Consider the following 27,968-nt stretch of genomic DNA (forward strand, 5'->3'; position numbering starts at 1 on the left):
ATGGACATACATACTAGCTAAGAACTGGATTCTGAGTAGATTAAAATCTGTACACAGAATAATGGTACCAAGTGCAACCTGGACCTATGAACTTTTACCCCGAAATAGACAACTTCCTCTTCATTAATGCCATCTCTGTGGCAAGTATGAGAGAGAAAAAGAGTACTATTTTCATGGTACAATGTACCCACAGCAGTACATGCACTAGTATAACATTTGATTACTATGACCTTTGACCCAATAGCAATAAGAATCTTCCTCACTCATCACTAGTATGTGAGGAACTGAGAACTATGAGATTTTGCTAAAATGTGTCCAATATCACCTTATGGATGAAACCATATCCCCTGAAATGTTGTAGAGTGGTGATAATTTAAAATGGAACAGAAATATAGACAATGTTGGCATTTCAAAACTGCTGTATATTGTTCAATCAAGCCTCATCCAAACACAACATAAATACAGACCTCTTGGTATCAAAATCAAAATGGATCAATCCAAAGCTCCGGAGTATGTAAAATGATTTTGTTTACATGTATTTTCTCAGAAAATATAACATTTCTTGATAGCTTTCAGTGAAATTTTATGTTGAGTACATCATTCACAGTTTTAGGCTATTGAAATATTGTAATTTGTTATGGATTAGCTCACACACTTCTCGAGATGAAGTCTGATAACTAGTTTCCATACTCTTCAACACATCCTTCCGGACCCCTGCCTCTTCTGGACAATCACTCTCCTCCGACTCGGCTAAGCTCAAACTGCCAAGATCTATCGATAACAGCACAGGGTCAAGATCACGAACAGCCACATGCATATCTTTGGCACAAGAGTCAAAACTAGCAACCAGCTTCGTAAAATTGGAGAAGACAGCAGGCAGAGGAGGAGGTGTGTCGGTTTTCTTCTTTCGACTTCTCTTGTTCCATGAGGTTTTGAGTGGTTTAAGTATTCGGTGGCAGACGCCTGTCAAAATGGCTGAATGTGACATGGTCTCGACCAGCAGTGAAAGGTTTTCAATGACAGCAGTGTTAATGGATTTCTTCCCGTTTGTTTCTGTAAGTAAAGTGCACCTGTACTTCGCTAGGAGGCCGGCAAGGATTTCTGGAACCTTCTCTGAAGGTGATTCCAGTTTTTCATTTTCTGAATGTTCTAAATCCTCTAACTGCAGTTTGAACAGAAGTAAAATGTTCTCAATCATTGCACACACAACTTGATAATGTCCGTCTGAAAGATATTTGGATAACCGTGTAGGACTTGGACCTTGTAGAGAGTAGCTGTAGGCTTTGCTGAAGTCCTTCTTATATTCCTGTATGTGTTCTGACAGCTCATTAGCAAGTGACTGGAGAATTTCAGCTGGGGCCTTCTTCTCGGAACCCACTCCATTATTCATAGTTTTTGTATTGGATCCAACTTGTTGACCTATGTTTACTGCACAAGCAAGAATTCTTAAGGTCAAACTTCTAATCCTAAGCCATGCTTTTTCTTCCTTGAAGGAAAAGTCAATGGCTGCATTTGTGTCAAAGACTTCTTTCTCCCATGCTTCCAGGATTCTTAGATCTCGATTATCACAGAGTTTGCCAAACTCCACAGCAGGGGCTCCCTCTTCTGATGGATCAATCTCCATATAGGTCACCATTTGTTCCACACTCTGATGATGAGATGTCTCCAGAATTAGGTCAAGAAGCATGCTCTCCACTTTAGCACAGGCATACTGAAGGGAATTCTGCAACTTTTCCCTGAATCTCACAAACTCAAATATTTTGTTGAAGGATCCGTATTTGTACGCTGCAATCAGATACTCCGCGGTCTCCTTGTGATTCACAGCAAAGAATTTCAGCATGCTTCCGAAGTTTGTACCAGCAGCAGCAAAGTGACCAAGCCTTACCATGTGATTGGAGATCACGTATCCCAGGGTATCGTTCATGATGTGCTTGGCCTCCAGACTGTCGTACAACTGCTGACAAGGGCCATAAGCACCCAGCACAGAGAACAAGTGGATGAGAAGAACCTTGAACTGGAAGTTGGCTGGGCAGTTTTTAAAGCCTTTCTGCAGCTGGACTATGGCCTCGATAAGATAATGCTGATCTTTTAATTCCTCCCAAACTTCCACCAACAGGTAAGCTGCCATCATCAAAAAATTGTCAGAAAATTGAATATCTGTGATAAGGAGATCTTTGCCAAAAGTTAAGCCATGGTGATATCTTTGTACGCATTCCCTAGACAAAGCAAGTTTCTCTTCTGTGGACTTGCTATCATACATCCCAAGATACCTTGACAACTGTAAGATGGTTAAATGACGCTGCATAACTTTCACATCTGATGCAAACACAATGTTGCCTTCGGAGTTATGCAGTTCTAGAGTTTTTGTGAAAGAGTCGACCAGTTCCAGTTGCTGTGGTTTTGTTATTAAATCAATAAACAATTTCATATCTTCATAACAACAGTTTTTGTCACCAAACACCTTGAAGTATTCTTTGAAGAGCTCCATGGGAGATCCTGTGCCATCCACTGAGAGCTCACTGTGGTTTCTGAGTACCTTTATCAGTTCCAGCTGTGCCAAATAAGGGCCTCGAAGTGACCTCTTATCTGAGAGCGAAGAGATGGTCTGACTTATGAACTTGCATGCCATGTCAATGGTGTAATCAGTGTCACAGTCCCCAGCATCTTCTGGTGGTTCCCAGCGGGATTGAACTATTTTCAGACAAGAAGTAATGTAGTTCTTCCAATGCTGCCAGTCATCTGGATTTTCTCTCAACAGGAACTTGAACTTGGCATTTGCATCTGGCCATTTGTTCAAATTTGAGAACAGATCTGCAGATTTCCTCTCTTTGAAGAAAGTTTCACTTGTTAGTTTTTCTCCTAAGGGTCCTGTCACAATTGCATATGCTTCATCCCATTTTCCCAGAAGGTTTAGTATAATTAAGTATAGCTGCACTTCAGCCTCTGCATTGATCTTGTTTTCGTCCACGTATTTCTTGATCATCCTCTCGGCCAAGGGAAGGAACATGCCTTTAGCCAGTTTCTCGTTCTCACTGCTCTGCATTACAATACTCATCACTGCCCAGAAGTAGTATGGATTCTTGTTCGGCTGAAGCCGGTGGAGTAACATGGCTGTCTGTTGTTGCTTTTTGTAATCACCCAAGCGAACATAGGCCATGAACAATGCGGAGAGAATATCTTCATTTTCTGGGCAATTTTTTCTAGCATTCTCGTAAAGGTCTGCTATGGCTTCCAGTTTGTAAACCTCTCTGTAGCATATGGCCATTGCCTGCAAAACAGAAAATTCAACATCAACAATTATCTGATGAGTGATGACTATAGTATTTTATCATTCATAATAAACACAAAATGTGGCCACAGGAAATTTTAATGGGGCCACATAGTGCAGTGTATCATTTATTTTGAGGAATATAGTAAGATCTTTGTGCTTGTCACAAGCTGTCATCTAATATATTTACAATTCCCTCTCCTTTATGTTAATCATCAAGGAAATTTTGTCAATGATAATTTTTGTAAACTTTTCTTAATCTGCCAAAAGAAACACAGTATTTTCAGTACATAGCAAGTGGCATTGCAGAGACCAGGCATATTTCTTGGTCATTATAGAATTATGATTTCAGCAGTAGATTATAAGTATAAGACGTTGGGCATTTCAGTCAGCTGGATCGCCAACATTTTCTTAAAGTTCACTAAAAATTCTGTGAGCTGTATGGGCATCGCCACTTCCTTCTACTGATTCCTCAGCTGTCTCTGTTTTAATTCATACGAAGCCACACAAGGAGTATGGATATGTCACCATTGCCGGTGAAGGGCTGCAAAATTTATGCCTAAGCTCAGCGATTATGGCCATTGAGCAGGGAGGGATCTTTATCGTGCCACACCTGCTGTGACACATGGCCTCGGTTTTTGCGGCCTCATCCAAAGGACCACCCCATTTAGTCGGTTCTTATGACAAGCATGGGGTACTTAGGACCTATTCTAACCCAGATCCCCACAAGAATGAATTTCCTGGGAATATGCACATCTACACCAAGCTGTTGAGTGGTCTCAGAGGAGTTGTGCTGCTAAGAAAAGGACTGACAAACTGACCAAAAACATTATACCCTCCGCAACTCATGTGGGTATAAAAATATAAGACTGTTACTTCATTGAAAAAAAGTATTTGTTGTTGTAATCAGGGTTGTGGTTAACATTTTGAAACCTTAGGCCAAAATAAAATCTACCTGTGTTTCCTTTTTCCCGACCTGACCTACATTTTTCCTGCTGACCCTAAATATTTTATTGATAATATATATCATAAAATAAAACTCCAGAATTTTCGAACTGGAATTATTTTATTTTCACGTTTGAGTTTCTATGATTTACATTTTGACTACTATTGATCTTCAAAATGTTTGAAAAGTTTTTGTACTGTATATAAACCAGTATTCAAATCAAAAACTAAGATTTCAAATAAAATATTTCAATAAAATAAAACGTTTACCTACCTACCCTACCTAAATTTTTGGGGAGTGAAATAGGAAACACATATATTTTCTTTGACCTTAGGGGCCATGTGGGGCCCCTGACCTTTAAAAGTTCATGGGCCCACAATTTGATCCATGGGCCAACAGTGTATACCAATTACCAGGAAAGACAAAATAACAGAAGATTTTTTTTTTTTTTTTTGCTTTTAGTGACAAAACATTCTGCTTGCTGTGTCCGACAGTCAATGCCAATTAACAAGCCATTTATGCAAAAATGATCTCACAGTCACGAAAACGTTCAAATAGTAAGACCAGTGAATCGTCTGAATTTACTGGCCCACAGTGAAATTTACTGGCAATCCAAATTTTCATAGTACATGTTTATCACATACGTTATGGAATGTATTGTACAATAATTTACTGAAACTATCAAATATGATTACTGCGCTTATTCATATCCATCCTAAGACATCATTTCTGTCGATACCAGAAAAACAACACTGCGCAGTATTCTCTCTCGTCACCCGCAAACAAGACTACAAATTTACATATTTTTTGCAAACACGAAAACAGTCTGAGTGTACCTTAGGAAGTAGTCTTATCTACCACCATCAAATGTAAACAATTGATTATTTCTACAAACTATACAAATTGCATACAATCAAGAAGTAACTCCAACTGAAGAAGTTCACTTTAATTAGACAATGCAATTACCGGTGTGATGCGGAACGTCTACAGTCAATTTCGTTGTTTCAACAAGTTGTTTGTTGAATATTAATGTGATTTACATACAAGTTACCTTGACATTTACAAGTATAGTTATCATTCTTTACTTTAAAAAAAAGTTTACAAACCACTATGTCCAAAACATTTTATGTGATTTTTATCTTGAAGGTATATATGCAAATGAGACGTTTAGAATATCCAACATTATATTCAATGTGACTTAAAATATGTCTACAAGCCATCGGACTTCTTGATTTTCACTGACTCAATCTTAAAATTCACTGGCCTCGCTCTTCGTGAAGACTGATCTCGATCTAATTTACCGTACTTTAATGAATATTATTATCCCTTGGACATGACCATTCATGCTTTGCTTGGTCCAACGGTCACACCGTTATGTACATATTAGTATAAGGTATCCGATATCGCTACTTCCTATTCATTGTTCAACAAGTTAATATATACAAGAGATTCTAAAGGGACGTATCTCGTATTAACATTTTACAATAGTCAGTTCTATACCACACCTTCTTCAAATTGGTCCTGTGGGAATCTGGGTTAGAAAGGTCCTCAGTACCCCTTACTTGTCGAAAGAGGTGACTAAATGGGGCGGTCCTTCGGATGAGACCACAAAAACCGAGGATTCATGTCACAGCTGTGTGTATGTGTGGCACGATAAAAAACCCTCCCTGCTGAAAGGCTGTAAGTGTCTAGCGTAGGCCTAAATTTTGCAGCCCTATACCAGCAATGGTGATGTCTTCAAATAAGCTAAAAATTCTCCAGCGGGATGTTACTTAACAATATACAGGTGACTCTCGATAACTCGAAGTTCAAGGGACCTTGATAAAACTTTGAGAAATCGAGAGTTCGAGAGATCACAATTTGGAAATTGAAGATCCACCAATATGGTTCAGATTTTACAGTAACTGGAAATGTTTACCAACAAGATTATTATATCGTTTTGACGGGTTTTTCTTCATATTTGTCAGATAGTTAATATGATATCAAAATAAAGAACATTATTTTGCATTAAAAAAAAAAGATTTCAAAGTTTATGTATCTATTTGTTCTTTAATCATGCTATTAAGATAGCCATACAAAACCAAATTCCAATAAAGTTTTACTATCGCTAACTATACAGAGCACAATATTATCTCACTTTACACAAAGCAAAACTTCTAACGAATGAATAAAACGGTGTTCTAGATTAACTTTACAAAAAGAACAAACTCGAGAAATTTAACAGTCAGTAGATCTCTAAATTATGTATAACACTTAATCTCTGGTTGTCAAGTGAAAACAAATTATAGATTTTATTCATAGCTGGATTATACTTAATTTTAATCATCACAAGCCCCAAGGTAAGGTGTAAACTGATCAATTAGCTAATTATATACTCAAGCGTGTCACCTCCACAAAGAAGCACAGGCAATGCTTCACCCATGAAACACCTAATTACCACAGTCACACTATCCTCCATCATTCAACAAAATCCAGGGAAGGTTCAAGGGGAAATTATTACACGCTAGGGTTACGGTGGATATACATTACCACGACTTTGAGAGATCGAGAATGAAAAACAATGAAATATGTTTTACGGAGTCCAACTTCACTTCAAGAGATCAAACATTCGAGAGATCAATAGTAAATTTGCTTTGTTATATAGAGAGAAAAATTGGGACTGTGATTTCACTTCAAGAGACCGAGAACTCCAAGAGATCGCAGTTTGAGCCATCGAGAGTCAACTGTACAACCAACCAAACTTCAAATTGTTACATGTACCCTGGGATCTAGAATTTATTTTTTCAATCACTTGCCCACGGGCAAGTACTACCTAGAAATTCACTTACCCGAGTTAAAAATTCACTTGCCAAAAAATAAAAATATTTTTGTCATAGATATTATCTTTTTCTTGTTTACTTTTAGTTTCATTCTTGTCTTTAGCACCCCTCTGTGCCTCTTTCTCATTTCCAGCACTAGCAACTATTTTTAGCAAAACCATACTGGAACAAATTCATTTTTTCACATTTTCATTAAACAAGAAATTGATTTTGAAAATTAAACTCCAGAAGAAAACAAATACAATTTAGCATTTTTTTTAAATAGATGTTATTATTTTTCTTTCATAAAAAACACAAGCGATCATAATTGTTTGTAAATTCATTATTCTGCCTAAATATCATTTAATCCCACCTAGAAACAAAGTAATCACATCATACACTGTTGTGTGCCAGAATCATTCCGGAATTCTGTGGGTTATCCGGATAGATTTTGATGTTAGATGAGCAACGTTACCACCAGTAGTGAAATGCTACTTGCTTAAACTAACAATACTAAGATGATGTGACAGTCTTGTAGTTGTATCGATTATTAATCTAACGTGGGCAGTAATATGTCTTACAGCATGACCGTTTTTGAGGGCGAAGCTAAAATATAAAATCTAGTATCCATAACAGTAACAAAAAATATCCTGAAGTTAGCACCTATAACGCTCTATCAAAGCATCCGCCTATTCATTGAACGTGGGAAACATGACGTAACTGATGTAAACAGTGCATTGTGACGTCATATTCAGCGTAGGTTTTTAGCAAATTCACAAACATAGGAGACATGGTACTTGTAACCACGTTAATTGAGGAGTGATTATATATAATTAAGAAAACAAGATTTACATGCTTTTACGGATTTTATGCAATATCTCAGAACGTGAACTTGAGTACACGAGATTCAAAATGGAAAAATATATGTCCACGGGCTCGTATTCGAATCTACGCCACTTGGACCAAAATTTTCAAGTTCCATAGGTATGGTTTAATTTTTCATTAGTTTTCTATATTTTCCTTTTAAACATATATACGTGTTACCTATAGGGAGATCTCCGATCTCACGGCCTTTTGGGCCTTGAGAGGGCTTCGCCCTCTATTAAGTTTAATACGATCTGAATAAACATATTCCAAAATTTATTACTTTCCTGTGTGGGTAAGCTTATCACTCTAGGTCTGTTTCCTAAGATGAAATTGCACTTGCCCCGAGCAACGGGAAAGCATAATTCTAGACCCCTGGTACCAATCTTCATGAAATTTTATGCAACTTGATCACACATAGATGAACATATATATCGAGACAATTTCGGCCCCTTTATTAGTAAATTCCACCTATTTATTGGTAATTTCAGTCCCTTTTAATGGTAATTTCGGTCGTTTCTTTGGTAGTTTCGGAGAATAGTGGTAATCTAGTTTATTCTATAAACCACTGTCCTTCTGCAGCGAAATTTCATGCAACAACACCAATTTGATGCAAAAGAATGTGTGAGGGCTAGAGATAGATTTTAAAAGCCATTTTATTTCCTTCAGCCATAAGATTTTTCCAGGAACTCTGTGAATATATACCTGTCTGTTACACGAATCTTAAATTAATTTACCGCTGTAAATTTACATGGTTTCTCTGCTTTCACCTTCCATAAAAATCAAATGAATTATCTGCCCTTTAATATCGTTATGATGACAAGAAGGATAAAAATCATTGTGTATTAGTTCGAGTTAACTAGATAAGCTCATTAATAGGTCACCTGAAGGGTAGCCTCGTCTGTAGGGTGCTGGGAATGGATTTCATCAAGGATAACTGAACTCTCATCATGACGACCAAGTCTCAGCAGCGCTAATGCTTTCAAAACCTTTGCGCACTGGAAGTATTTGTGTTTCTTCAGAGCTTTCTCGGCTTCTTGTATTGCCTTCTTATTATTTCCATTGTCCAGACAATCATAAATTGGGCGAAGTCGCCTTTCATTGACATCCACATGGCTACCGGATGCCATTTTCGGAAATACAATCGTTTAAGTGACATTGATTTTCAGGTGCCCTCTTCATTTTCTAAAGCATTCAAATGACAAAGATCTTCCGGGATTTTCATGCCTGTTGTACATCATTCACCATTTAGGAGCGTGTACGTATTTCCAGTTTCTGTTCTAATGAAAACGTTAAAAAATATTACCATTACGTCAGATTAACGATCAGTCTAGCCTTGGAAAAAGGACAGTACACAAACTTGACGAAGAAACATAAATATTCCTTACAGTTTAAACAGTGTAAGTCAAAAATATGCGTTTGTAGTTTAGGATCTCTCACTAAGTATCACTTTCTATGTTTAGTTCCAAATAGGTTTAATATGTTTTACGGTGTGACCGTGTTTGAGGGCGAAGCAAAAAAGTTTTGGCATTAGTATCTATATCCAAAACAGGACAAAAACAACCCGAAGTTAGCACGCAGACGGAGCTGTATCAAAGCATCCTAATTTTGGACATTTGATCCGCCTATATATTGAACGCGGGAAATATAACGCAAATTGATGTAAACAGTACATTGTGACGTCATATTCAGCGTCGTTATTTAGCAAATTTACAAACATAGCGTTTGAACCACAGCAAAAAACATGGCGTTAATCGTGGAGTGATTATATATGATTAAGAAAATAAGATTCACATGCTGTTACGGATTTTATGTGTAACATCTCAGAACGACGTGAACTAGGGTAGACGAGATTCAAAATGGAGGAATACATGTCCACGCGCTAATATTCGAATCGACGCCATTGGTACCAAACTTTTCAAGTTCCATAGGTATGGTTTAATTTTTCTTTATTTTCCTATATTTTCCTTTTAAACATGTATATATGTGTTACCTATAGGGAGAGCTCCGCTCTCACGGCCCTTTGGGGCGTGAGAGGGCTTCGCCCTCTATAATCCTTTTCAAGTATTTGAATATGGATAGTTATAGGCCTAATTGTGAATAGTAAAGTTAAGGTTTAGACCATACTAGTTCAAGTCCGTCCTCTCGTTGTGGGATGGAATATTGAAAGTGTATAACGAGTCTCGCAGACATTTGATACATGTAGTGTTTTAGTACATACTGAGTAATAATATGTTTTACGGCGTGACCGTGTTTGAGGGCGAAGCAAAAAAGTTTTGACATTAGTATCTATATCCAAAACAGGACAAAAACAACCCGAAGTTAGCACGCGGACGGAGCTGTATCAAAGCATCCTAATTTTTGGACATTTAATCCACCTATATATTGAACGCGGGAACTATAACGCAATTGATGTAAACAGTACATTGTGACGTCATATTCAGCGTCGTTATTTAGCAAATTTACAAACAAAGCGTTTGAGCCACAACAAAAAACATGGCGTTAATCGTGGAGTGATTATATATGATTAAGAAAATAAGATTTACATGCTTTTACGGATTTTATGTGTAACATCTCAGAACGACGTGAACTAGGGTAGACGAGATTCAAAATGGAGGAATACATGTCCACGCGCTAATATTCGAATCGACGCCATTGGTACCAAACTTTTCAAGTTCCATAGGTATGGTTAATTTTTCATTATTTTCCTATATTTTCCTTTTAAACATGTATATACGTGTTACCTATAGGGAGAGCTCCGCTCTCACGGCCCTTCGGGTCGTGAGAGGGCTTCGCCCTCTATTAATCGTATATGGCAAGAAATTAGGACCCTGTTTTAAGTGTTACTTTATACCCAGGGTACATGCTCGATATATTCTATAGTGAAAGGTTACATGATGCATACAGAAAAATTTATTGAAAATGAAAGTAGACATTTTATATGCCAGTGCAGTGTTTGAAATAAGTTAACCATGCACCCGACCGCCCAAGATGTATAAATTTTGCTGTGGGCTAATAAATTTCTTTGTAGAGACGCCCGAATGGACTTGTTAAAATTCCCACAAAATAAAATTTAGATGTCAGGGGTCAAAATTAACTTTTTCTACCACGGGCTAATTTTAGCCTGTGGGTAAAAAATCCACAGGCTAAAATGAAAACCTTCAAGCTAAAATAAAAATAATGAAGCAGTGCTCTTTTTTTTCATAGTTTTTTTTTAAAATCAATGATTTTCCCCATCATTGATCCTAGTGGGTCAACAGGCATCGTTTGGACAAGACACTAAGTTATGTAAGTCATATGGTGCAATGTTTAGGTCTCTTGACCATCACACCTCTAATCCACAACCTGTTTACCACAGGTCTAGATCCAATGTCTTCCAATTTCATGCCACATCAGAGGTGTCACTAGTGATTTTTCAAAGCGAATCCCGGACTCGTGGTTTATAAGCAGCACGATCACGAGTCCCATGGACTTTTTTGATAATCTTCTAGGCGCGGAGCAGTGCACTCGTGTCAGCACTACAACCCGACATCAATATGACAAATAATTAATGTAGATACCATGTAGGTCATTCTGATAAAAATGACTACCGGAAGACTTGGTAAAACATAGACTCCGATTTTTTTAAAAGATAAATGAATAACAAAAACCTCATACTTGGAATTCAATTTAATCACCCCTATAAATGAATAGGACTCGTGGCACATGTCTATATTTTTCATCATAATGCGATGTCCGACCTCTAAAGCATTTGTTTGACTCAGAGTTTCTTAAAAAATCATAAAAGAAAAATCCAGATAGAAACGGTTGTTGAAATCGGTCATTCATGTAAGCATTTGTATTCTGAATGCAAGTTTAAGAAAAGCGAATAGCGCATCACCGTATAAAACGGATACAATACGATCATGGTTTGTAAATCACCACTCACTAAGATTTTCGAGTTTCCACTATTTGTACTCGCTATTTTTCAAATGTACTCTCGTACAGATAGTATTTCTCGCTAATTTCGAGCCCTGGATGTGTCAAATCTACTTATCATACTGGTAACAAGGGGCTTTATAAAATTATATATGGTTGGGATTAAACTTATGGGAACTGAGTCCTAGTCATATAATTGCTTTAATTAGTAATAAAGGTAATTTCTGAAATAGCAGAAACTTTCTCAGGGCTAGTAGGTCTTTGGCAGAACTTACAATTTTTACAAACAGTCAGCCTTGCATGTCTAGTAAATTTACAGTGAGCTTCATACACTGGCCTATGGTACCTTTAGCTACCCTTTAAAATGACTAAATGTTTATTCAGTATATATACACACATACATACGAATATATGTACAATATACCAAGGATAACCCATGAAAGCTTGTTTCCAATGGGGTCCTTTGATGCACAGATGTTGGCGCTAGGAAGTCATTGATCATGGTTTCAATTTACTCAGGTACTACACATAATCTAATCTCAGCTGAGATTCGGCTTGGCTGAATATTTGGACTGACACCTTTACCTAAGTGTACGTTAATTGCTAGAACCGGCAGAAGCTGAAAGTAAATTTTCAGACATGAATTATGAAGGACTGCTCTGAGATTCAGTGAAGGCGTCAGTCCAAATATTCAGCTGAGATGAATCTCTGCCGAGATTACACATAATCCTGCTTGTATACATAATTTAAATATTTTGATTTGGAAACTGGTTACCATCACTACTAGATGGAATAAACTTGTACTAAGAGTAGCTTTTTACTGATAAATGCTGATGATTACTGATAGTGTGCTGTCGGTACTGAAAAGTTCTGTTGGTAGTGATTTGTGTAATCTATCCCATTTCCCGTGACATTGTGTGAAATGACTCTCTGCAGGGTTTGTTTGTTTGTTTTTTTTGCTATATAAGTAAGTTGTTAGTGTTAAAAAAAGAAACGAAAGGAAAAATAGATATTGAGACACATCCTTTAACCTTCATTTAATAACATTTTGAAATTGAAAAATTTTCCATAATTCAAAAATATGTATCTCAAATAGTTCCAAACAAAAAATTATTCCTTTCCTAAACTATTATTTTGTGCAGCCTAATGAGCCTATAGACATTTGAAAACTTCTGTGTGATTCAGTCATAGTGCTCGATTCATAGCTCAGATGAAATCAAAGTGCTCCATTCATAGCTCAGATGAAATCAAAAGTGCTCCATTTATAGCTCAGATGAAATCAAAGTGCTCCATTCAAAGCTCAGATGAAATCACAGTGCTCCATTCATAACTCAGATCATGTTGTAGTGTTATATTCATAGCTCATATTTAGTCATAGTGTTCTCTTTATAGCTCAGATCTAGTCATAGTGCTCCATTCATAGCTCACACAGACATTCGGAAGGTCTGTGATCTAAACTTAGATTCCTATCTCATACATTAGTCATTAAAAATGGAAGACACAAGAAATTAAGTGCAGAAGTTGCAGAAACTATTTTGCACACAGCATGATGATGTTATTACATTTTATCAGTTTGTCCATATTGTCAATTAGTCTTAAGATTTTTTGTACCCTGGTAAACATTTTATCATTTTACAGTTATTGGAATTAGAATATTTTTCGGAGTAGATTCAGCAAGTTCGATTTCATTTCTTACTGTATGAAGCAAAGATCTTATCCATATACCGTTTAAAAATTAATACACGCAGTTGTTATCTTTATACAGTTTTTCCCTATATCTATCAATATTTTTACTTTTAGTGAAAGTAGGGCATGTAATATTGTAATGTAATTGATACATATTTCCAATTATACTCATTCTTTTAGGCATTATTTAAGTACATTCAATGATATTTAATTGAAAATAAACTTTATCAAAAATATATTCAATTTTGACATTCTTTTTCAGTGCAAAGAAAAAAATGGCAGGTGTGTTGGGAATGGCATTCATTCCTTATTACAATCAACTGATAAAGATCCTCGAGACCAATGAAGAACTCAAGAAAAGTGCCCGAGGGATTTTCAAGCAGATGGCCTGGGCTGCTGGGGGTACGGCAGTTGGTGGGGTCCTTTTAGGGCCCCTTGGGGCTGGGATTGGGGGAATGGCAGGTTCCATGATTGGGTACATGTGTGCTGATGAATACACTGCCATGATTAAAGTATTAAAGAATTTAAGTGATTCAGACAAAGAGAAGGTTGTAAAAGCCGTACAGGAGCTAGTGGGAAGTTCCTCGATAGAAGCCCTCACAAGGTTTATCGGGAATCAAGTACAGAGGGACGTTTTCTTAAAACTGCTTGGTGATTTCGTGGGAGACATTCAAAAAGGAGGATAAAAGCATACATGCTATATATCAGGATATTTAATAGAGTCATCAGTTTAGTGCTTTAAATTATGGATTTTACAATATTGACGTGAATGATTAGCTACCTTTCGTATATTTGTGTTATTTGTAACAGATGTTTAATATTTGTACCTAACAACACCTTGTTGTGAATTTCATTATGTGATTGGTGTTGATATCATGCACATTGTTGTTTAAGAACTAGTGCCTGTACATTTCGTAGCTGCTCATGCTCCAAAAAACTGTGTTTTTTCATTAATTTTTTTGTGACCCATTTCTGCAATTTCAGATATTTTAAATCTACAGAAAACACACAAATATTGATAATTGAATACTATCATATCATTTCTCTGAACAATTTCAGAATGTTTCAGTAGTATGCTGTTAAATATGTTAAATGTTTATTTTTGTACAAGAACATAATGTATATAATTTATTCTGTGTTTTAAACACTTGAAATGTTGCGGGTAATTTATGAATGCCTTATAGATCTGTGTTGTATTTTCATGAATTCCATTTGTGTTTGAATTAGTAAATGTACTTTATAAATTTTCACTGAAGTCATATTTTACAATATGTGATCAATGACCTTGACCTGCTGAACCAAATAAAAACAATTTTAGGGGTCATCATCAATTCTTTGTGTGACGTTTCATTTCTAAAGCTCAAACAATTAAACAAAATCCATTTCTCATAATATCTGACATGGTGACCTTGACCTACGACCTTCTGACCTCACAACACTGGTTAATCTTTAGTAGGTCTTCCATCAGTCTTTTGGAATTCCCATGGGCACGAATTGTGCTCCTTTGTTAGCTGACTTGTTTCTATATTCATATGAAAAAGAATTTATTTTTAAAAAACTTCTATGTGAGAAGAAAAAATCTCTTGCTGTGGCCTTCATTTCGACATTTAGATATATCAACGACGTTTTACCTGTTAACAATAATAATTTTCATTCTTATGTCGTTTCGATATATCCCTGTGAGCTCAAAATAAATTACACCACAGAGTCGTCCACTCCTGCTTAATACTTAGATATTTTATTGAAAGTAGACATTAACGGCAAACTGACAATTCAACTGTATGACAAACAGGATGATTTCGGCTTCTCCATCGTCAAATTCCCATATTTATGTAGCAATATTCCATTATCTCCTGCATATGGTGTTTCTATATCTCAACTGATTCAATATGCAAGAGCTTGTTTTGTGTATGGTCAGTTTTTAAATCGAGGCAAGCTACTGACAAACAAGTTGATGGTACAGGGGTTTCAACAGTCTTAATTGAAGTCAGCATTTCGCAAATTCTATGGTCGTTATTACGATCTAGTTCGTCAATACAATCTATCATTGGGTCAAATGCTGTCTGACTTGTTTCATACCAATTGTTAGGCCGTTCTTGGCACACTGATATTGACTACGGATAACTCTGTTTATCTGATCAGGATATAGGGCTCACGGCGGGTGTGACCGGTCGACAGGGGATGCTTACTCCACCTGATCCCACCCCTGGTGCGTGCAGGGGTCCGTGTTTGCCCAACTATCTATTTTGTATTGCTCATAGGAGTTATGAGATTGATCACTGTTCGTTATCTTCACCTTTCATGTAAAGTCCTATCAACTAGAGCTCAAACAGTATTTGAGATCAAGATTTTACAGACAGACAGAACCAGATTATCGGTAATATTTTTTGCTGAATCGGGAGGTTTTTTTTCAAAAGTGTGTAGTAAAGGCCATTCTTAAACTTCAAGATTATCAAACACCAACACATGTTCAGAGTACTGATGGATTAAAGGTTTTTCTTATAGGTCATTTTGGGAAGACAGCGTTAAACAAGAAATTCTATTTTATTTTATTAATGTGTTATAATAGACCTATTATTTGAGATCTTTTGAATATCATCTTGTCAATATTCAGAGCTCATTGATGATGTTAGATGTCGAATTTCAGGTTGCTGCGTGCTCTTCATTTGCTGAGAGAGAGAGGAAGAGAAGGAGGGCATAATGTCCAATTTAAAGTCTTTTTTTTTTTTTTTTCAAATCTTAAATCTCCCTTACCAGCAAATGTCGATTATATAAGAGGGCTGTTCGATATGTAATGTGTGTTGTACGATATCTCAAAAGCATTCGACTCAAATAGTGAAATGAACATTACATCCCTTCAAAGTGTCAAAGATGCAGCAAAATCTGGCTGACCTGTGACTGTAACAGGCAAGGGAAATAATTGAAAGTGATGGCAGATGCACGATTCGTGATATTTCCAAAGCTGTTGGATATCGCTATCGCGGGTGCTTTTATTTTGAAAGTATGAACGATTTCTGCCAGATGGATATACCGCATATATTGACAGATGACCAAAAACGGGTACGAGTAAAAACTGCTAAGCAATTGCTCAAAATGTTTCCCAAATTCAATCAAAGACAATTTACAAACATTGTTACTGCTGATGAAACATGGGTTCACTATTTCGAACCAGTAAGAAAAATTGGAAACAAAATATGGCTAACTAAACACGGTAGAAGGCCTGTAGTTGCCAAAAGAACCATAAGCACAAAGAGCGTTCTTTATTGCATATTCTTCTCATGTGACGGTATAGCCGTACAAATTCCGGTGCCGAAGGGCAACAGTGTTACAGGTCGGTATTACCGAGATGTTATACTAAAAAAAAGCTCATAAACGACGCCCTGTGTCAGGATTTAGGCATGTTCGTCTACTTCATGATAATGCTCCATCACATACATCTGAGCTTGTGTAGCAATTTTTGAAGTCGGAGAAGGTTACCGTCTTGCCACACCCACCATACTCTCCAGATCTATCCCCATGCGACGATTTCCTTTTTCCAAAACTTAAAAGTTCTTATCTCGTCGTCGTTACAAGTCCCGACAAGCTCTTGGCTCAGCCATCAGTCAGTGCCTCAGAGGTCTACCTAAATCAGCGTACCGTGACGCATATTAGAAATGGATTCAGAGATTGAAATTAATTTATGTATTTCAAACTGCGGAGAATACTTTGAAGGGATGTAATGTTCATTTCACTATTTGAGTGGAATGCTTTTGAGATATCGTACAACACACATTACATATCGAGCAGCCCTGGTTGATGTTGAGCCAGTTCGAATTGTATGATGATACCCGTCTGTACGTTTTGTGTAGGTTTTTATTTTATTGATATAAGTTTAATTTAAAAATACCTGTTGTGGGGGGTTGGGGTTGGATGGGGTCTTTAGATTTTTCTTTTTGATAACAAAGAGTGTATTTATATTTTTCTGGGTAGTTTTATTATGTACTTTACAAATATCTACCGGGGGGGGGGGGGTCTGTGTATTTTATTAATACATGTCTGGAATTTTTGGTGGTTATATTTTACTAATACCTCTCTGGTATTTTTCTGTGCATTTCAATTATAAAGAATACTAGTAGTGTATTTTACTTATACCTGTTTCGGGGGGGGGGGGGGGGGTTATTATTGTATTTTATTATGCAATTTATTGGATGGATACAAATTATAGACCCGCATAAAGATTTATTTTTTATAAGTTATTATTCAATCCGGGAGTAAAAGAATGTCCGCGTGTTATTTAAAAACATCACTACATTGTTAATGTATTGCACAGAATGATGTGTTCATTTAACATGTTGAGTAAAAAAAAAAATAACTAGTATTCAAATAATATAATATTCAATAATATATTATATCATATAAAATAACTAGTATTAGTTTACTATACAGGCACGTAGAATCAGACGGGACCGTTTTTAACAATGTTCATTTTCCGTCAGGTTTGCATTCAAAGTATTTTTGAAATTTGGTCAAAATAACTTCTGTTATTCTTTTCTTTATTTAGTCATTTGCTATTCAAGGATTTTACATACTTATGAAGTCAACTTTTCCGCCGCTCTCTCTCTCTCTCTCTCTCTCTCTCTCTCTCTCTCTCTCACCCCAGTTGGTGGAGGACCTTGGGTGACCCCCAAACATCTCTAAAAAAAAATTCCTGAGCACAAACTGATGAATTTACATTTCTAACCAACCCAACGTACAAGAGTCTCTTCCTAACAATCGCATCTTCTCGGACCTTTTCAATTAACAGAAAAGTTTTTCCGCTCTTGTCGGAAAGGCCCGACAAATTGCATTAGTAAAAGACCGCTCGGTCCATCATGGTTCCCGTGCTTAAAAGCACTAAAGTACAAACATGCGAGGAGAACGAAGAAAAGCAGCAACACTTTAAGGCGAATGAGCGAAACTAGAAAAGCTTCTTCACAAATTCGCTTACGTAACAAGAAAATAAATCATATTTTTTGCTATTACAACGATGATTATATTGTCACTGCTGATGTTAAGTGTGTAGTTATGATTATATTGTCACTGCTGATGTTAAGTGTGTATTTATGATTATATTGTCACTACTGATGTTAAGTGTGTATTTATGATTATATTGTCACTACTGATGTTAAGTGTGTAGTTATGATTACATTGTCACTACTGATGTTAAGTGTGTATTTATGATATGTACGTGTAGTGACCTTGTACCTCAGGAGAAGGTTTATATACAGGCTCTGACAAGCCTAATACATGTACTATTATGTTATACATAATAAAATATGTTGGCATTAAAAGTGAATTCGAATAGGTGATATCACTCACTGGAATATTTACTTATCCTCTTCGTCCCTGATAGAACATAAGGCCTCAACAAGTAACGGTAGCCACCATCTACCTCTGTCTTATGCCACAAATTGCGCTTGTCCCCATGAGTAGCCCATCTTCTCTAACTCAGATGTTACAGTTCTTCGCCAGGTGGTGCGTGGTTTACCCCTCTTTCTCTTTCCAGGTGATGTCCAGTAGAGGGTTAACTTGGGTGTTCTGCCCTGGGACATTCTCATTACATGTCCAAGCCATCTCATTCTTCTTTTCTTGATTTCTAATGCAATACTCTTACTTTTGCATTTCTGATGCAGGTATTTGTTATTTGGTCGGAAGATACGACGGTTTATTTGTCTAAGGCAGTTGTTGTGAAATGCCTCTACTTCCCTCATACCACTGTCAATAACACGCCAGCATTCGGACCCATACAGGAGGACTGATTTGACATTACTTTTGTAAGGTTGGAGTTCGGTCCTTCGACCGTGGTTGTTTGAGTTTCAGATGGGCTGGAGTTGATTAAATGCTAAGTGTGCTTTACGGAGCCTTGCTTTTAGGTCTTTCCCAGTTCCGTTATCTTTACTAAGAATACTTCCCAGGTAGGTAAAATCATCTACTTGCTATAGAGGCCCTCCATTTAAGATGACAGGTTCTGCTGGTGCATTGATTGACATAACCTTCGTCTTCTTGGTACTGATGTTAAGCCCAGTTTGTTTGAAAAGGATATTTAGTTTATCTGTCTTCTCTTGTAAATGGGTGATGTTTCCTGAGACTTCTGCAAGGTCGTCTACAAAGTCCAGGTCTTCTAGGTGGCTGAACATGGTCCATTGAATTTCTTTTTGGCATGTGTTGTTTTTCTTTGAATCCAATCAATGACCATTAAAAAGAGAATGGGAGATAGTATACATCCTTGTCTCACTCCTGATTTGACATTGAATGAATCTGATATTGTATTTTCCAAAATGACACTGCATTCAAAGTTTGAGTAGAATGCTCTCATAAGATTACATACCTTTACTGGTATTCCATGTAATCTTACTATTTCCCACAATGTTTCCCTGTGCACACTGTCAAATGCTTTCTTGAAGTCGGTGAAGTTGATGTATAGTGGCATTCACCATTCAATACACTATTCTATAATGTTACGAATGACAAACTCTGGTCTATACCTCCCCTTCCTCTCCTGAATCCAGTCTGTCCCTCTCAGTTTCATGTCAACCACTGTATCTGTTCTGTTCAGAGGTATTCTACAGAAACCCTTACTTGGGACTGAGAGAAGTGTCATTCCTCTCCAGTTGTTACAGATTTGGAGATCTCCTTTGTTCGGAAGTTTTACAATAAGTCCTATACTCCAGTCATGTAATATGGTTTCAAGTATTTTTATAATAAAATAACCTCAGCATGGATGGAGTCATTGCCTGGTGGTTTACCATTCTTTAGTGATTTAATGGAGTTTTGTACGTCCTCTGGGGTTGTCGGATCTATGTTTATTTCTAGGTCTTCCTCAATAGGTTCAGTGCTATCTGGTTCATCAGGTCCTGTGCAATTCAATACCACCTGGAAATGCTGAACCCATCTTTGTCCCTAACAAGAGCTGGTTGAGTTGTAGTTCTAGCACGTAGTTAGTTTGTTATCTTGTATAAGACAATTATGAGATAGATCACTGTTCGTTATCTTCATCTTTCATATAGTGCAGTACAGTGTGACGCGGCTTGTTCAGCTTCTTTGGCGAGTATGTTGACGTATGTTCTTTTGTCTCTTTGTCTTTTTCTTTATACACAGCTTGTAGTTGTTCTTGCACTCGTATACACTTAGTGTTGATAATTTTTTGTTTTAAGGTCTTTCTTTTGCCTATTTTCCCCCATGTACCAGAAGTTAGCCATTCTTTGGTTTTTTGGGGGGTTGGTTGTTGTTGTTTTTTTTGGTTATGTACAACTGTTTGTTTTCTTGATGGTGTCCCACTTTCCTTGAATACCCTTAGCTTCATCAGAGATACATGTATTTTCAACCGTCATAAATCTGTTTTTCAACTCCAGGTTGAATGACTTTTTAATGTCTGGGATCTTTAATATTTCTACTTCAAGCCTTCGTTTTGTTTCTTGTTGAGGATTTCTGCGAAGCTTAAGTTTTTTAGTAGCTTTCAACAGGCAGTGGTATCTGTTGACATCTGCTTCTCTAGATACTTGTATAAAGAGTTACGCCATTTCTTGTTTACAGTAATATGATCGATCTGGTTAGTTGTCCTACCGTCTGGGGATTTCCAAGTTAGTTTACGTACGTCTTTGTGTGGAAACACGGTACCACCTATCATTTGGTTGTTGTTGAGGCAGAAGTCAATTAGGCGTTCTCCATTGTCATTTTAGCTCCACAACCGTGTTGTCAGCACCCACTTCTACATTCTGGTCACCCATTATCAGCAGCATGCCATGCTGAGGAACTTCTGAAGGTGTTCATAGAAAACCCGTTTTTCACTTCTTCGGCGTCATTTGTTGGCGCATAGCACTGTACGGATTGTGAGTGTACAGTACTTGGATTGAATCTTGCTCTAAATCTGGAATAGTGATCACATTCATTTTGGTAGGCGATATCACCTATTCGAATATCAACCTACGTCACCGGAAGTAGTAATACGCAAGCTTTACGACTGGAGTGAGAGTGGTTGCAGGTATGTATTGTTTAATTGATTTACTATCAATTAAGCCACATTCCAAAGAAAAAAGATGTTCCCTCCGATAATATCCAGAAATCCAAAGTGTGACGGCACAATAGAATAGGTTGACAGCATTGATATCCGGATAGGTGATATTTCTTATTCAAAATGAATGATGTGATATTGAATATGCGATGTCAATCAATATTGCAGAACTGAATCATGAATACGTAGCATTGCCTATGGAGTATGTGACATCACTTATTGACCAGTAATACCACTATTTAACGGTTATGGAGTATGTGACATCACTTATTGACCAGTAATACCACTATTTAACGGTTATGGAGTATGTGACATCACTTATTGACCAGTAATACCACTATTTAACGGTTATGGAGTATGTAACATCACTTATTGACCAGTAATACCACTATTTAACGGTTATGGAGTATGTGACGTCACTTATTGACCAGTAATACCACTATTTAACGGTTATGGAGTATGTGACATCACTTATTGACCAGTAATACCACTATTTAACGGTTATGGAGTATGTGATATCACTTATTGACCAGTAATACCACTATTTAATGTGACATCACTTATTGACCAGTAATACCACTATTTAACGGTTAATCACCAATTCATTTTGAGGTGATATTGTTTACATTATCTTCAAATGGGTGAAATTACAGTTTATTTTGATTTGAAGATCTTTAAATATGTGATATACTGTGCCTCACTGATTTTCTAGGGGAACTTGTGGTTTTCGTAGGTAAAATTTACTTGAGTTAGGTTTACATTTGGAAAAAATAGCAAAAAGTAGGAAAAGGGATACCTCTGTGGCCCTCCAACTTTTGAAGGGGCTTGTGCTATCCCTGGGAGGTTTTTTTTAAATTCATATTCTAGCCTGCTAGTTTCTCGTGCTCTCCGTGGATTGTACAAAGATGTAGGTTTCTGGGGCATAAGAGTTCATTAATTTTAGGATTATGAGTATTTTACATACTTGTGTAAAGAATGTGTTTAATTTTGACATTGTTGTAACGAAATTTTGACATTGTTGTAACGAATATGACACAAACTGGTGTCGCTAAACTTTTATGTGAAAAAATCTATAAATTAAATTTAACTAGCTTCTATTCACTGATGCGTTGGCAGTAAACAAGATGGAATAGGTCTGTCCGACATTTCAAAGAGTGCAGTAGTTTGTCTTCTGTCGCTAAACTTCACGAGGAAAAAGGAAGAAAGAAACCCTATGCTAATTAATGCTGTAAAACAAATTAGCTAATCTGCATATTTGTATTTATCGTGTCGGAGCATTATGAAGAGGAAATTAATCAAATATTTATGATGCCATGCCGTCATTAACTTTACGCAACATTATACAGCTAGGGGAGGTGTTGAACAGGTAAACATATATCTCCCGGGGTGGGAGAACTGTCCAGATAGAAAGGCCACCTAAACCAGACAGTGGTGTCTCTGTGCCTTGTGAAGGTAATCTACCTCTCTCTCTCTCTCTCTCTCTCTCTCTCTCTCTCTCTCCTTTACGAGTAAAGTACATAAATATCTGAAAGACTGACATATGTTTGAAATAATGCAGCGCATAATATTACTAGTAATTAAAAAAAATGGAAATGTGCATGTCATTGTTTTGTTGCGTAATTTGGAACAACGTGAACGAATACAACCGATTATATTAATATTGACACATATTAATTTTTGATGGAGAAACTCGAAAGATACATGACGTAACATATACCCGAGGTAGTATCCCGGTCGTCATACTTCCCGGGCCTATACGAGGTAAAATCAATCAATAAATACACTAATTAAGTGCTGTCACTGATAACGGGCACCTGGCCTACAGACACCCATGCTATATTAGCTGACAGATTATAAAACAATTGATGTTTGGTCGGACTGATAACTATATGGTATTAGCATATCGGACAATGCCTGGTGTCTAGTTTTTTGCAAACACTTGATTAAAACGGACCAAATGAAAAACCATTTTCTAAGGAAAAATACAATTTTTGGTAAAAAGGTAAGATTATGCTCAATATGATTAAGGTAAAAGAAAACTATGAAATATACATGTACTAGTATATTTGTTAGTGATTTAAAGATAAAAACATAGGTTCCTCAAAATGACTGCTAGTTGTAGCTCGTTAATTCAAAAAGATGAATGATCCGTGTCTTTATTACGTCATAAGGAGTCTTTTGGCTACAGACTTAGTTTCAACCCATCCAAGCATACTTAGCATCTGGCGTGTCACTAGTTGTGCTTGAGCGAATACTGTTGATCAGATCTTATTTTAATTGTTGCATGGAGAAAGGGGCGCGCGTGTTGTGTTGTGGATATTCAGGAATATTATACTTTTTCAGGATACCCCCCCCCCCTCCAAATTCGGCAGCTATAGACATTACGGTAAGGTTTCTGTTTGAAGGTATAAGATTTTAGACCCAAATTCAAATCAGATGTGTTTTGTAAAAGGTGAAAAAAGTCGATAAATTCTTTAGAATTCAATATTTAAAAATAGAATGATTGTATTCTGTCTGTGCTGTGTTTAATAAATAATTTATGTTCCTAAGCAGTAAAGTTCAATTATTTACTGTTGTCAACGACAGAGTATCTCATTGTGAGAGACCGTCATTTTGACAACAACCGATTGTAATAATTATACATGTATTTAAAGAGCCGTCAGATTAATAAGCGCGCTATGGTTTATTGAATTAATGAGAATTATACAACGCCCCACCCTAAGTGTACGATGATCTGAATTTATAAGCTGATGATTTCAATGTAAGAATAGTGAGGTTTATATTTTGATAGTACGTGTATGTACCTACGGACATATAGACAAAGAACGGTATGTATAGATAATATATACACTGTAGTATATTCTGACAATACCTTCTTCTATGATATTTTTGTTTTTTTTTAGATTAATATGCTTTTTTTTTTTTTTTTAAATATCTGAATAAGTTATAAAATTCTTCTATGAGTTTGTCTTTTAATTAATATGCTTTTAGATATCTAAATAAGTTGTAAAATTTAAAACACTTTCTGAGTTTAATTGTTCTTTGCATTTGTCGGAAGTAAGGGGGGTCTGTGACTGGTTAGGGTGATTGCTGGAACCCCTCCCCTCCCCTCCACAATGTCTGTCTCGGTAATTAAGGCAGATCAAGCAATCTGTTTCCCGCATTATATTATTTAAATTCCTCGTTTTATTGGTACAGACATTAAAGGACGCAAGATATGTACGATCGAGGGAATCGTAAGCTGAAACTCACATTTAACTGAGTATACCCAGTCTAGGTATAACGTGGCTTATATCTATATCTGATGCTTTGAAATGTACAATGTCTGTATTTATAATGGTCAGGAAGGGTTCAAATACCCATCTCATAAAAAAAAAACCTATATCGGTCTAAAAAATACGTATAGGTAAGCAGTCTTGAAAACATGCTAATAAACCTCATTTTTGTCCTTCCTTGGTATGAGAGATAAGATCACGTTAGCGCGAAACCACAAGTGTTAAAATAGGTATACTTTTGCAGGGTGGAGTGCTGGAATTCTTGTGGGATCATGATTTTTGGGAAATGTGATTAATTCAGATTGATTTACTGTGTTATTAAAGAATTTGTCTTCATTCTCTAGTAAAGTTAGTGTATAATTGACTAAAGACAGCATTACTTACAAGAGCCTAGTGGGATCAAATTAAGAGTAATAATGAGATAAAAAGTTGTTATTGCGACTTAAATCTGAGTACGAGATAAGAAGTCGTAATAACGAGGTAAAAGCGGTAACAATGAAAAAAAGTTATAATTACAACTTAAAGATAACGAGATAAAAAGTTGTAATAGCGAGATAAAAGTTGTTATTGCGATTCAAAGAAAGTCTTAAGGAGATTTTTAAAAATCCAAACTAACGAGATGAAAAGTCGTAATTGCAACTTTAGATCTATATGCAAGTGTCTCATCGTCGTAACCCACGGGTCATTCAGCTAGTTTAATGGAGAGAAAACCCGTGGGTCGTTGAATGCAATTTAAGAGAAAACCCGTAGGTTCGGACGATGTAAGAATCTTTGAATACACTAAAATCCTAAATTGGTTGTGCAGCGGAATCCAGCTCATAAGGCCCAGACGTGATATAATTACAGGTTACGTATATAGATCTGTAGATGTGTTATCACAATTGAGTTTTAAAAAGTCTCCCCGGGAATTTATAGTGCGGACATTAATGGTTTGGTAAAAATCCGGGTACTCCCTGAGGGCTCTATAGGAAAAAATATCAAAAGATGTAATAAAAGAACAGTGATTTATATAATAAATGAATTCAGGTTTGGTATCTAGGTCACTTGTGGTTCTTCTAAAGTCACTGCACACGGTCTGTGGTATAAAATACAGTCTTAACAGTTCTTCCATTCTCATATTCTGATAAATGCCATCTCATTTCATAGACATAAACTCGCATTATCTCGTTATTACGGCTTTCTTAAGTTATTACGACTTATTATCTCGTATTTCTATTACTGTAAACTTTTGGTCTGTAGTATTTTCTCTCACTTTCAGATGAAGAATTACACACATCATACAGAGAGCTCAGACTCCAGCTGGGTCAAACCCACCATTGTCTTTCTGGACAACAATCACAAATATGTATGTCAGTGGCTAAACGACTGTGAAAAACATAATGTTCAGAGTGTGAATGGTGAGGAATTTCCGGAGTATCCCCCTGTCCCTCTAAGTACAGCCAGTGATACATTCTGCGAAGAGGCGGATATTTCGACAGATAACGAGACAGAAATTCAGAAGTGGTCAACTTGGCGGACCAAGGTCAACGAACGCCTAATCAATAACGTGTTAGTGTTGGATCAGTTGTACGCGGAAGTGGACAGTGACGTCAGGGAAAACGTGCCGTCCAGCGTTGTTTGTTACCAGGAAGCTTCCAAGAGCATGCACAGATCTTCCACAGACCTCTCGCTTCCTGATTTTACGGTGTACGGAATACCTCGAGCCCGGCTTGGAAAATAGACAGTGTTACAATAGCTGTTACATTCGTAGTGCAATAACTAGCGAAGCCGGTTGACATGTACAGCAATTTTTACATCCGAGACACAAACTAACTTCAAATTTCAGATGTTTTGTAGTATGGCGCTTTCAGATGTTTTGAACCATCAGCTGGTCTCTCATTCATAGTGAAAATTGCATGTATTTTCATATTATAACCTCATTGTTCTATTTATCCATATGATCTCCACAAAAGTGACGATTTTACCCATCCAACCCAGTGTTTTTCAAATAAATTTGATATTAATTATACAATATACCTAGTGTTTTTACGACCACAGTTCCGAGACTGTAGAATACGAAACCAACTGTATTAAAACGTGATTGATAGTTCAGATGTATTAAAATCAAATTAGCAAAACGCTGCAGGTTAATTGTAAGCATTTAAAAATCCATTAATCATGCAGCACGTGTAATCAATCACACATCTGTTGACTGGTGTACATTGATACCTGATCTTATCTCACGAATCGGAAGGCGTGTCTGATGATCGGACAAGAACAGGATTGCTGGGAGACAAAACGACTGATCACCGAAAGGCAGATTATTACACGCTATATGTAATCTGACCAAAACACGGTCCATGTCCTTCGGTGATGAAGAGGTCTTTCTGAACAGTTCCTGCTTCATACAAAATAATGGTCGTATAATGTAACAATTATAACGCTAGTATTGAATATTCTGTAGGACATGTATATAACATATCAGTATAGGGGGGGGGGGGGGGGGGGACAGTTTTCCACACAGGTGTCCCGTCATCTAATACTCTAGTAAATAATCAAAGGATTCTTTTAAAGGCAAACGAGAATTTTTAAAAAAGCATAAACATTATTGATTTGAGGCAAGGCATCTTGAAACAATTTGATGTGGGTGAGAAACAGTCCTATACAAGCTTGTCCACGGAGCTATCTCATGTTCTAAGTATGTCTTGGGAGACACGCGGTATTTTGAAACCTTCCTCATTCTAAGGCCTCGTCATGCCATACATGTAAGTTCGTCCTAACTTTAGGACTGCAGCATAAACCTTGTCCTAAGAGCATCCTTACTAATGATGACACGATAATAAACTACTCACAAAACAATTAATGGAAAAATTGTTCTTTTTTTTTTTTTTAAGATGACCTTGACATAAGTAGGTCAAGGTATATTGTTTTTGAAGTATCGTTAGAAACTGCGTGACCCATTGATTTAGCATTGTGTTCAGGGAAAAGTACAGGGTCGCAAATTACATCCCACCCGACACGGTCTACTTAACAGGGGGACGGCGATGAAATTCATACGATGGTCAAGCGGTCGGGCTAATTCTAGCAGTCAGTGTTCAACAGCAAATATCACAAAGAAGCTGTATTTGTAAATTCATTTGTGTAAAATAATAAATACCACGAAACTGAAAGTCAGGAGTGGCAAATTCTGAACAAGGCTGGCAAC

General features: G+C 36.8%; 3 protein-coding genes across 7 annotated transcripts; 2 read left to right on the forward strand and 1 right to left on the reverse strand.

Annotated features, from left to right (window-relative positions):
• Positions 1–401: 401 nt before the first annotated feature.
• Positions 402–9,045, reverse strand: LOC125669726 (N-alpha-acetyltransferase 25, NatB auxiliary subunit-like). The gene is made up of 2 exons (XM_048904445.2): positions 8,761–9,045; positions 402–3,268 (listed from the first exon to the last, which is right to left on the reverse strand). The coding sequence occupies exons 1-2, from the start codon at positions 9,004–9,006 to the stop codon at positions 602–604; spliced, it is 2,913 nt and encodes a 970-aa protein (XP_048760402.1). The 5' UTR covers positions 9,007–9,045; the 3' UTR covers positions 402–601.
• A 23-nt stretch (positions 9,046–9,068) lies between these two features.
• LOC125669729 (uncharacterized) lies at positions 9,069–14,811 on the forward strand. 3 transcript variants are annotated; one of them, XM_056163940.1, is made up of 3 exons: positions 9,141–9,276; positions 12,223–12,313; positions 13,743–14,811. In XM_056163940.1, exon 3 carries the CDS (start codon positions 13,756–13,758, stop codon positions 14,164–14,166), a length of 411 nt encoding a protein of 136 aa, XP_056019915.1. In that variant the 5' UTR covers positions 9,141–9,276; positions 12,223–12,313; positions 13,743–13,755; the 3' UTR covers positions 14,167–14,811. The 3 variants fall into 3 exon arrangements, with proteins under 3 accessions (XP_048760407.1, XP_056019915.1, XP_048760408.1); XM_048904450.2 differs by lacking the exons at positions 9,141–9,276; positions 12,223–12,313 and adding an exon at positions 9,069–9,134; XM_048904451.1 differs by lacking the exon at positions 12,223–12,313.
• A 7,859-nt stretch (positions 14,812–22,670) lies between these two features.
• Positions 22,671–26,797, forward strand: LOC125669728 (uncharacterized). 3 transcript variants are annotated; one of them, XM_048904447.2, is made up of 2 exons: positions 22,671–22,961; positions 26,043–26,797. In XM_048904447.2, exon 2 carries the CDS (start codon positions 26,043–26,045, stop codon positions 26,502–26,504), a length of 462 nt encoding a protein of 153 aa, XP_048760404.2. In that variant the 5' UTR covers positions 22,671–22,961; the 3' UTR covers positions 26,505–26,797. The 3 variants fall into 3 exon arrangements, with proteins under 3 accessions (XP_048760404.2, XP_048760403.2, XP_048760405.2); XM_048904446.2 differs by lacking the exon at positions 22,671–22,961 and adding an exon at positions 23,037–23,511; XM_048904448.2 differs by lacking the exon at positions 22,671–22,961 and adding an exon at positions 23,525–23,895.
• Positions 26,798–27,968: the final 1,171 nt, after the last annotated feature.

Source organism: Ostrea edulis, chromosome 4 (assembly GCF_947568905.1).
Source record: "Ostrea edulis chromosome 4, xbOstEdul1.1, whole genome shotgun sequence".
Taxonomy (NCBI): Eukaryota; Metazoa; Mollusca; class Bivalvia; order Ostreida; family Ostreidae; genus Ostrea; species Ostrea edulis.